Raw genomic sequence first — 12,194 nt, forward strand, 5'->3', positions numbered from 1 at the left:
TACGAGACAAAAGTCTCACGAATTTTTTTTGTTTTAGATATTTTTAAAAATTAAAAAATTTAAAATATAGAAATGTATTGAAAAATATATTTAATTAAAAAAGTTCAACAATTGATTTCATAATATGAACACAAGAATATTGTTTAGTCACCAAATTCTAAATCATTCAAAAGCAACTATATTTCCTAGCTCAGTGAAGATTGAGTCAATCTATTTTCATTTTCAACTTTTTAAATTCGTCAAACTTGTCATACTATATACTATATAGACACAGTTGGCTTTAAAAAGCTAAAATTTCAACTGGTGGGACTTACTAATATGTCATAGACGTGATACGTCTTCAATTTGATTTCTTTATTAATGAAAAACAGGATTTTATTAGCACTCTCTGTACCACAACTTAATCATGGACTCTACTCAAGAAGTTGAACTGCAAATCCCAGGTTTGTCACTGATTTTATTTCTCCTTCCAAAAGTCATTTATTTCCCATCTTTTTTAGCTCTTATCCACTCTTTATGATCACAATTTGATACTCTTCTTGGTAAAAATGATTCAAGAAAAGGAGTAGAGGTGTAGGTTTTGTTCCTATGTTTCTTAGAGGGTTCTCCAACTAAAGAACGATGTCCATCGTCGGCGGCAGAGTCAAGATTTGAAATTTATGACTTTTGAACTTGCCATTAAATTCATAACTCGTTTTAGTTACTGGGTTCACAAGTAAATAATTATATACATTTAATGGATTACCTGATACAAATAGAGACAAAGGCGGATCCAGAATTTAAGTTCTATGAGTTCAAACTCATTATATTTTTAAGTTATGAATTCATATCTACGTATTTCTTGCAATTTTGGTGGATTTTTACACAAACTTATACTCCTTGTCGAAAGTACTGGGTTCACATGAACCCGGTGCTTTTAAGCTGCATCTGCCCCTGAATAGAGAGTCTAAACAAAAGCTACTGGATCTGAGTTGTCGCTCCGGCCCTGGTCCTGAAATTTAGCTTGATTAAGTGAATTATGCACCAAATAAAAATGAAATTTCTACAACTGAATTCTATTTGTTGTGTTTCATCATAGTTTTCACTTATTTGATTACTATATTAATGTTGTAGTGGCTGTCAAAGAATCAAGCAGAATACAAATGTTAGAAGATGACACAAATCAGCAGCAGCAGCAGCAACTTTCAAGATTCAGTAAACACTACGGTTGGTGGTTTAGAATATGTGTATACATCACTTTCCTACTTGTTGGACAATCTGCAGCTACACTTTTAGGAAGATTTTACTATGATAAAGGTGGAAATAGTAAATGGATGGCAACATTTGTTCAATCAGCTGGTTTTCCAATCTTGATTCCACTCTTATTTCTCCTTAAATCTTCAAAAATTGTCTCCTCCTCATCGTCCGAAAAACCATCAAAATCTTACCTTTCTCTCCTTTATGTATTTTTTGGCCTACTATTAGCAGGTAACAATTTGATGTATTCATATGGTCTGTTATATCTTCCTGTCTCAACTTATTCCCTCATTTGTGCATCTCAATTAGCCTTCAATGTCCTGTTCTCTTTCGTACTAAACGCTCAAAAATTCACAGCCCTAATACTCAACTCTGTAGTGATTGTCACAATTTCAGCTTCACTACTAGCAGTTCATTCTGAATCTGATACTACTAGTACAAAATTATCAGTTGGGAAATACGTGATCGGATTCGTTTGCACTGTGGCTGCATCAGCAACTTATGCACTATACCTCTCTTTATTAGAACTAACTTTCAAGAGGGTGATCAAAAGTGAGTCATTTGACACAATCTTGAAAATGATAATTTATCCATCATTTGTAGCAACTTGTGCTTGTGTTGTGGGGCTATACGCGAGCGGAGAATGGAGAAATTTAACAGCAGAAATGAATGGTTTTCAGAAGGGGAAAATTTCATATTTGATGACATTGATTTGGACTGCTGTTCTTTGGCAAATTGGTTCTGTTGGTTTATTGGGGTTGATATTTGAGGTTTCTTCTTTGTTCTCTAATGTGATAAGTACTTTGGCTTTGCCTGTTGTGCCAGTTCTTGCCGTGATTTTCTTCCATGATAAAATGGATGGGGAAAAAGTTATTGCATTGTTGCTTGCTCTTTGGGGATTTCTTTCCTATATTTATCAGAATTATCTTGATGACTACAAAGCTAAGTCCTCAAAATCTGATGTTGAGAATACTTCTTAAAATGGAATGATAAAGGATTTGGACTGTAAACTATAGCAGTTATAGTCGCTCAATGGAGATGTTTGCCTTTGTTTGGAATGAAGATGGATGAACAGTCACTTGAACCTGGAACTTGATAAAATTCGGAGAAAATATGGAAGCATACTTTATTATAAAGTCAATGGAATTGAGGAGGTACTCTTTACATCCAATTTCATGATATATTCTCTGTTAAATATCATGCAAAAAATAATTGCATGCTTCTTGTCCTTTTTTATGTACTATAATCATTATTAAGAAAAATATTGTATGGCGATTTTTGAATAGTATCTGAATTTTAAGTTTGTGTCAATTTTAACATATTTATAACTATAAATGTATATTCTTTATGATGGTAGTGTCCGTATCAACTTATGCACAACTTCCCACCGGTACAGGTGTCGACCGACACAGTTCAGTTGAGTCTTCCTTTACTCTTCGTTAATTACGGGAGGGTGGGAGGATACTTTTTCTATAATAAAAAAAAGAAATATGTTTGGTTTTAAATTAGTATGGACAGAGAATCTAAATTAGTAAAAGTTGATGCTTCACAGATGCATTTTGTGAAGAAGGGAGAGCTGAAGATGCCGAGAAAATAATACAAGTCATGATTGAAAAAGGTCTGAAACTTAATGAGTTTAACTATATAATAATACTAATAAACGCAGGTCAAATACATTATCTAAGAAAACGATGAATTATACGAGAGAAAAGGGTATGAAGCCCCTCTCTCTCTCTCTCTATATATATATATATACTATTAATACTATAGTATATACTATTAATATATAGTATATATATCTATTAATACTATCAGCCACACATAAAAAAATCTATTAATAATATAACAACCAACGTCATCTATGTTACTATATTTCATCTACTAATAAAATACATGACCAAACCTCATGGATTGAGTAGCGCAATAACCTATTGACATTAGGGTTGGCAAACGGGGCGCGGCGCGGCGGTTGCGGGGCAAACCCGCATAAAACCGCAAAAATTTTAATCCGCCCCACCCCGCATAGCATAATTTGCTGTTTTCAGTCCGCCCCGCCTCGCATAATTGTTTTTATGGGTAAGGTGAATACGTGGAGAAATGCGGGGATCTTAAAATTCGAGTTCAATTCAAGATAGATTCTGTCAAATGAATAATATCTACTCCATATTTTCCATCTAGAAAGACGATAATAATTTAAGTAGTACAATTCGTTATAAACATAATAATTGGCCAAAAAAGAGAAAAAAATTCATGTTTAAAGAAGTATAAATCACAAAATGAAGTAACTTTCTAAAAGTATCTTAGCATGCGATTACTCTAAAGAGAAGATAGAAGAATAGAGAATATTTGGCTAAGTTTATAAGCTAATCAAATTAGTTTATTAATTAACACTTTTTTGGTTATTTATTCTTATCTTTTTACCATTTATTTCACATTTGACACAAACAATTAACGTTCTTCGGAAACAAAAAGAATAAAAACACTAACGAAACTTTTGGCGTTCATGATCTTAATATTCCGTCACACTATTGAAATATTCCTTTTTCATCATATTTGCATTTTCAACCTACTTTTAATTCATATAATTATTATGATTACTAACTTTCTTAGCACAATCATATTTAAGCAGACATTGCTTAAAATTTTGTCCCTTGTTTTCCAATGTGGTTTTGGTTGATGGGTGATTCTATCAAATGATTGTAATTACGTTATTAATAGTTTCTTTAAGATAGAATAAAAGGAAGTTACAAGATCTATTGGTAAATGACAGACGTTACATATATATGATCTTGTTTTAAGTTGTAATCAATGTTAAGGGTATCTATAATCTGTTGAATTATTACTCTTTAATAATCCTTTAATAGAAGATAATCCCAGATAGAATATATATACTATTATATTTCCAACAATGCCAAGGGCAGTTTTAGTAACTAGTAAGATTTGAAATAGGCTGGTTTCCCATAAATACACATGTGTCACACCTCCCCTTTTATTATTATTAATTAATTAATTAATAATTAATAATAATAATTCTTGTGGATATGTGAGGACGATACATATTTAGAACGCAAATTATCTGAACCGCTTTCTAAGATCATCATGTGATGACAAAAAATAGCAATTTGACTCATATTGTTCCGAATTTGAATTTTAGTGATTCTTTAATCAGCATCACCTAGTATAGTTTTTTCATTGTTTTCCGTTTCAGTTTAGATGACACATTTAGCTTATCGAGAGTCAAAATATTAATTTTGATCAGCATTTTAAAATGTATCTTTTTATCATATTGACATGAGAATAATTATAATTTATAGTACTTTTAGTATAGTTTCGAATATCTAAGTCTTAAAATATTAAGTTGAATTAATCAAATTTAGCTTCAAAATTTAGTTAAATTGATTTTCGATAAGCAAAATGTGACATCTAAATTGAAATAGAAAGAGTATATGAACTCGCACCAGTAGGTCAACTACTTCTTTTATTGACACAGAATAACTTATTTTTTAAACTTTATATAAGATAAATAAAGTTTTTTGTTGACATGAAATAAAAAAAATAAAGTTGACAACACATAAGAAAATGTCGTCAAAAAAGATCCCGCCCAGAGTCAAAATTTTAAAAATGTTGATAACTCCACATGACCTGAAAAAGACTATAAAAAGACTACCCCACGTGGCGCACTAACTCGACCACAACACAAACCCCCTGGCACTCACACTCCTTACCAAGTCAAAATATAATAATATAAAAATAGATTCCGTCACGTTCTCTACATTGGTACTACTATTGCTCATTCTCCTCTCGTTCGTCGTTGTAGCCGATAGGAATCTCCGACATCGGAGAATCGATAGGGTTAGGGTTTTCGTTAGAATGGAAGGCGTCATTGGCCTTGTAAACAGAATTCAGAGAGCTTGTACGCTCCTCGGTGATTACGGTGATGATCGGAGTTTGCCTACTCTTTGGGATACTCTTCCAACTATCGTCGTCCTCGGTGGCCAGGTCTGTTTCATCTACACCTATTTTTGTGTGTTTTCTCTGTGTTTTTTTGTTTTCTGTTTATGTATGTGTTTTGGTTATTTTATGTACGTGAGAGTCTGTAGATGATTGTTTTCTGTTTGATCGGTCTTTGTGATGGCGTTAATGCTTTTTATGGAGTTTTATTACTGTTGCTGGTTAATTTAGCGTTCTTGCTTTGTTTTTTAAATGTTTTGATTGAATTATGGTGGTTTTGTAGAGTTCGGGGAAGTCTTCGGTTTTGGAGAGCATCGTCGGCCGGGATTTTCTTCCTAGAGGATCAGGTAATCGTTAATGTACCAACTATATATATCCTAAAAAAGTAAAAAATCATATTCGTAAAGCTAAATCTGCTGTTCTTTTCAGTTATTTTAAACTGTAATTTCTCAATTGGAGATTTTTTTGCCAGTAGGTTGGTGCTAACAAATTATTAAAAAGAAAAAAAAAAGAATCAAACAGAATTAGAGATGTACGCAAGCCTGGCTGATTTTTTCCCATCTGCCTAAGCTTACCCGATACTATCGTTGGTGGGAGGTAACATGAATACAAGGAATAGTCGAGATACAACAAGTTGCTTCTAACACCACCGTCATAAATTAAAAAGCAAATTTCATTTTTAATGAAATTCTGTTACGAGGATTTTGGATGTTGATTGACATTTCGACACCATACATATATGGATCAGTCAATGGAATAGAATATCAGAAACTTAACAATCTGATTCTTTTTCCCAGAAAGATAAAATGAAATCAGCTTTAGCAAATGTTACCTCTGATTATGTCCAATAAAATAAAGAAGATATAAAAGAGACGTCGTTAAGCGCTTATTTTATTTCCTCGTAATTTACTATAGTTTTGGCTTTTTGTTTTTTTGGTGAAGAAGAATAGAGAAATACTGGATAGCTGGTACAATTGTAAATGCTGTATTATTAACATATGCAGGTAGAGTAGAAATACTAAAATAAGCTGTTACTTTAGTGAAAAAGGAACTAGTCTTTTTTAATTGGACCACAATATACATTCTCAGTGCTCTTATATTGAGATATTTGACAATTAATTGACTAATTAGGAAAAATGCTACTTTTTTAGCCAGTTTTAGACCTTTTGACCTAATGATTGTAACTTATGCTTATGTCATTATGTGTATTATCATGATTTGCTCGAGTTAAACTTTTCTTATCACAATGATAGACACAAAAAATAGATAAGACACTGATTCTAAGTGTCTTATATTGAGATATTTGACAATTAATTGACTAATTAGGGAAAATGCTACTTTTCTAGCCAGTTTTAGACCTTTTGACCTAATGATTGGAACTTATGCTTATGTCATTATGTGTATTATCATGATTTGCTCGAGTTAAACTTTTCTTATCACAATGATAGACACAAAAAATAGATAAGACACTGATTCTAAGTGTCTGTTTTTCAAAAGAAAAATTATGTACTATTTATTTCATTCTCTACCTTTCAGCATAACCCAGTTTTAACTATCTTTGCCCTGGACCTACAAACTATACCATTTCACTATTTTAGAGATACTCCAAATTGATACAATTTTCAGGAAGCTGCATTGGAATTTTATATTGCAATTTCGCTCTGCTATTAGAAACAAAAATCTGTAATTTATTGGAAAATAAAGTTATAAACCACAAAATTTCTCCTTCCCTCCCTTTTGTTCAGTTTTCACATAGCAGTATTTATTTTGGGCAGGGATTGTAACAAGAAGGCCATTGGTTTTGCAACTTTACAAGACTGAGCCAGGACAAGAAGACTATGCACAGTTTCTTCACACTGGAAATAGAAAGTTTATAGATTTTGGTATGTTGGTTTTTTGAAAATGTGGTACAATGCGTAGTTGCCTTAGAGCTTCTTCATTTTTTCCTTTACTGTTGTGCTTTCGACATTACCTTGTCATATTTCTTCTGGTAGTTAGTCCATTACCGTAGCCATTTTGGAAGTGAATCTTCCGTGTAATATCATTTCAAACTATGCAATATTTATGTGTTGATTTGATTTGTACATTTCTTCTTAATGAAGCTATGGTAAGATCACAGATCCAGGAAGAAACTGACAGGGTGACTGGAAAGACAAAGCAGATTTCTTCTCTTCCTATTAATCTCAGCATCTACTCTCCAAATGGTGCGCCTTTTATGTTACTTTCTTTTATTTACAATAGTGTGCTGGCTTTCATTGTGGATTTAGCAGTGTATCTACAGGAAGGCATGCAACTGATGGTTTGCTTTCTTGCTTCTATATGTATATGTCCATTATGTTGCATTTTGCTGTTCCAAAGTTTTGTCTGTTATTACCTATTGTACATATAGCACACAAAAAAAGAACTTAACAAAGTTATTATATATGTAGTTCATATTAACATGTTGTAAAACGTCCTTGATTTAAGGAGGGTGGTGCAATTGCTTGATTGTAAGTTTTTAGCTTTACTCTATGGTTGATAGATTCTTGGTGGTATTCATATGAGTACTCAGTATTGGGGTTTTGATTTCACTATCAATCAGATAACTCATATTGGGTTTCATTGCAGTTGTCAATTTGACGTTAGTAGATTTACCTGGTTTAACAAAGGTTGCCGTCGGTATGTTTCTTCATTCTCATGTTGTTGGTCTTTCATTCGTACATGTTTCATGATCTATTTTGCTCAATACAATTGTGTGTGTTGACAGAGGGGCAGCCTGAAAGTATAGTTCAGGAAATCGAAGATATGGTTCGCTCATATGCTGAGAAGGTAATATGCTGAGAGGCAGAGAATGTCTTTGTTGATTGGCAAAATCTAACTATGTTTCTACCCTTTAGAGATGAGAAAGTGGAACTTTGAGAATTATGATCCTACTTAGCTTGTAAATTTTGCTCTCGACACTTTGTAGGAACCAACTGACAAAACTTTGGTTCTTGCATTGTAGCCGAACTGTATTCTTTTAGCTATTACCCCAGCCAATCAGGATGTTGCAACATCTGATGCTATAAAGATTGCTCGAGAAGTTGACCCAACTGGTATTATTTTCAGATCATCTCTGGCATAATAAAACATTTGCCTAATTTTTCCTGTCTTTGTTTTTTCTCCCACATTTGAAAAATACTTTTGAGGGTCATTGGAGCATTAACTTGCTTCCATGCAGGTGAACGTACACTTGGTGTGTTGACAAAGCTTGATTTGATGGACAAGGGAACAAATGCATTGGATGTGAGTCTTTTTTCCTTTCTACCTAACATAACAATTGGCTTTTGTTTGTTGAAGAGGTGTTATATTTCTCTGTATTAATCAACATCTTTTGATTCATGATCCATTTTTTATGAGGATCAGTTTATAATTATTCAGTGGCTATACTATTAAATCTTCTAAATTTACAGGGGAAAAAACCGCTAAACTCTTCTTAAAGTCTGTTCCATGCTGATTCCTCCATAGGTCATCTGCAATATCCATCACCACTTTGCATTTGAGTATAATGTGTTTGTTTTGAAGTGATAATATTCATTGAATGTGAGTTTTATGTCTGCCAGAGTATGAGGATAGAGCGTATAACTATTTTCATCATCTGTGGTTGTATGAAGTCCCTTGCATCAGGCATGCATTTTAAAACTGTATATTTATGGACAAGAACTTTCAGTTAAGTTATACCATGCTGAACTTCAAGATTGGTATAAATAGGCATTGATGAATAGTTGAATGTAGAGAAGGCACTGATGCCCTCTCGAGGCCATAAATTACAGTAGGATGTGGTTGTTTCCTTAGGATTATGCAACATTCATTAGGTTCTCTTTACAAATACGCTTAAAATTCTCTGTTATTAATAGCAGCAGTTTTTATGTTATCTTTGCTGCTGCTAGTCTTTTCACAACTACAGATAATTGCAACATCTTTTTGGCTGTATCCTATCATATATTGACATTCCTCTAAGGTTCCTTTTCAATTGTGTGATGAAGGTTCTTGAAGGAAGATCTTATCGGTTACAACATCCTTGGGTTGGAATTGTCAATCGTTCACAGGCCGATATTAATAGAAATGTTGACATGATTGTTGCAAGGCGTAAGGAACGTGAATTTTTTGCTACAAGTCCTGAGTATGGACATTTGGCCAATAGAATGGGTTCAGAGTATTTGGCAAAACTACTCTCAAAAGTATACACACTACCGAAGCTGCTTATACCAAGAAAGATTTATCTCTAATTCTTGCAATTGATATTTGTTACACGATGCTGATAGCAAATATTTGTTTTTCCAGCACCTAGAATCTGTGATCAAGGCCCGTATACCAACGATTTTGTCTTTGATCAATAGAAGCATTGATGAACTTGAGGAAGAGCTGAGTTACCTAGGGAGACCAGTTGCTATTGATGCAAGCGTAATGATACTAATATTTTCCTTTCCTGAAAACATGCTACTGTTTGATTCAATATCTTTACTAGTTTTGCTTAAATTGACAGGCGCAGTTGTATGCCATATTAGAGCTGTGCCGTGCTTTTGATAGGATTTTCAAGGAGCACCTTGAAGGAGGGTAAGAATATACATTTTTCTTTAACCGAACAAAGGAGGAAAAATTGTTGATTTGACTACTACTGTATTTTGCTTCTGTCTTCACAACCACAACTATATTTTCTTATGTAAAGGAAAACACACAATGTTTGGTTCCATTAACATGTAAACCATTCACTGTCAAATTGTGTTACAACCTGTGAAAATGTTGGAAACATGTAATGAGGATATTTTCAGTCGTTTTCATGCATAGTGTCTAAAAAACCAAGGACATATACTACATTGCCTTGTAATGAGGTTAAGTTGATCATATTTGGTCTTCCACATCTGCTTGTGCAGGCGGTCAGGAGGAGATCGCATTTATTGGGTTTTTGACAACCAGCTCCCTGCTGCTCTGAGAAAGCTTCCATTGGATCGTTATCTCTCGCTGCAAAACGTTCGGAAGGTTGTCTCTGAAGCAGATGGCTATCAACCTCATCTAATAGCACCAGAGCAAGGTTATAGACGGCTTATTGATGGTGCTCTTAATTATTTCAGGGGTCCTGCTGAAGCCTCAGCAGATGCAGTAAGTAATTGCACCTTTTCATTCTTTTATCCCGTGGATGTGAATTGTCATGTTACTTCATGTGGCTATGGTTAAGGGAACCTTTTTATGACATTGGTTATGCAAGTACTCCTTTTTTGGGACCACAGATTGTTACCAGTATTCGGAAGCTGTTGAAAAATGGAAGCTTTCTGAAATACTCTCTCCACAGGGATTGGAAACACTAGCTTAGATTATGTACTAGGGAATTGAGTAGGAAAATAAAACTATGGTCATGTCAAAAGGAGTTTGTCATATAAGCCAACTTAAAAACTTGGAACTGTACAGCAATAAGCCAATTAGTAATAACAAAGCTGCTTTCTCTTGAAAGCGCATAATTTTTCCCTCCCCCTTCCCCACTAAAGAAAAACAAACCAATTGTTCAGGATTCCAATGCTTAAGTTGAAACTGATATTTCAACTTAACTCTATGAATTGACTATGTAGGTTCACTTCATCTTGAAAGAGCTGGTGGGGAAGTCAATAGGGGAAACTCAGGTATGATCTGAAACCTCTACTACTTCATTATCTAATGGCAAATGATGAAATTGATATTTTCTGGATGCAGGAACTAAGTCGCTTTCCAACTCTTCGAACAGAGATAGCATCTGCTGCGAATGAAGCATTAGAGAGATTCCGTGATGACAGCAAGAAAACTGTTCTGAGGATGGTGGATATGGAATCCTCATACCTTACTGTTGACTTTTTCCGGAAACTCCCACAAGAAGCTGATAAGGGTGGAAGCCCAACTGCTTCAACTGCTGACCGTTACACAGAGGGGCACTTGCGCAGGATAGGCTCAACCATTTCCTCATATATCGGGATGGTGTCAGATACCCTACGAAATACAATACCAAAGGCCGTGGTTTATTGTCAAGTTCGGGAAGCCAAACGTTCTTTACTTGATCATTTCTATACGCAACTGGGCAAAAAAGAGGTATTTCACTTGTCTACTTAAATTAAATACCCTCCAGAGATTCTTTTTCCCTTATGCTTAACATCCTTAATGACATCAGTAGAGTCAATGGATGATGATCAATTCATCAAATTGTGAACATGTCATTGGAGGTGAAAGCAATGTTATCTGCTGATGCAATGTTATAAGCACTTGAAACCTTTTCTTTTACTTCTATGCACAAAAGTTTCCAAATAATTGCAGAGTTTGATATGATTTATCTGAGAATAAAAAATATCGAATAAATAGTCTGAACCAATTTTAGTAAGACCTTTCACAGGCGAGGTTGAAAATTATGGTCTGCTTTCCTTTCAGGTTCAAATTTAGTCTACAGTACTTAATGAATTTTTCCCAACGTGTAGGGTAAAACTCTCGCCCGGTTACTGGATGAAGATCCAATCCTGATGGAGAGGAGGCAGAAATGTTCGAGAAGGCTTGAGCTGTACAAGTCTGCTAGAGATGAAATAGATTCAGCGTTATGGGCAAAATGATGTGAAATAGTTTGCAGTCTAGTTAGAAAATGTTTTTTGGTCTAAACCTAGGCTTTTCAAAGCCACAGCATCTTGTTATTGCATTATTGCATTATTGAACTTTGAATTATGCCTGTCTTTTACCGTTGGCAATATCTAAGAAATTTAGGCTTTCCGAAGCTACTGGGTCATCCATGGAGGGAGTTTTTTAAATTCGCATAATTTTTTCTTTTACTGCCTGTCAGACTTCAAAAAAGGCAAAGGGAAAAGTAATGGTTTTGCATATCTTATGCACTAGCTGTGCAATGGAAAAGAACATGGAATGTTTTAGCTATATTTACAACATTATCTCACAAAACATACGACGGCCTAATCATACAGGGTTGCAGTAGGTCGACCACTGTAGGAATAATTTACTGTGATAAGCCTACATATGGAACCGGGTTA

The 12,194-nt window shown here is 34.2% G+C and overlaps 2 protein-coding genes across 2 annotated transcripts; both read left to right on the forward strand.

The window, feature by feature from the left end:
• Positions 1-283: 283 nt before the first annotated feature.
• Positions 284-2,547, forward strand: LOC104088211 (probable purine permease 11). Its single transcript, XM_009592856.4, has 2 exons — positions 284-443; positions 1,114-2,547. The coding sequence occupies exons 1-2, from the start codon at positions 407-409 to the stop codon at positions 2,214-2,216; spliced, it is 1,140 nt and encodes a 379-aa protein (XP_009591151.1). The 5' UTR covers positions 284-406; the 3' UTR covers positions 2,217-2,547.
• Positions 2,548-4,955: 2,408 nt separating this feature from the next.
• On the forward strand, positions 4,956-11,926 carry LOC104088212 (phragmoplastin DRP1E-like). The gene is made up of 15 exons (XM_009592857.4): positions 4,956-5,235; positions 5,471-5,534; positions 6,963-7,070; positions 7,290-7,391; positions 7,795-7,845; positions 7,934-7,995; positions 8,171-8,261; positions 8,387-8,451; positions 9,192-9,386; positions 9,490-9,609; positions 9,692-9,762; positions 10,080-10,305; positions 10,770-10,820; positions 10,891-11,259; positions 11,640-11,926. The coding sequence occupies exons 1-15, from the start codon at positions 5,107-5,109 to the stop codon at positions 11,766-11,768; spliced, it is 1,833 nt and encodes a 610-aa protein (XP_009591152.1). The 5' UTR covers positions 4,956-5,106; the 3' UTR covers positions 11,769-11,926.
• The last annotated feature ends 268 nt before the right edge of the window (positions 11,927-12,194 follow it).

The sequence above is a fragment of the Nicotiana tomentosiformis genome, chromosome 8 (genome assembly GCF_000390325.3).
Source record: "Nicotiana tomentosiformis chromosome 8, ASM39032v3, whole genome shotgun sequence".
NCBI classification, from domain to species: domain Eukaryota; kingdom Viridiplantae; phylum Streptophyta; class Magnoliopsida; order Solanales; family Solanaceae; genus Nicotiana; species Nicotiana tomentosiformis.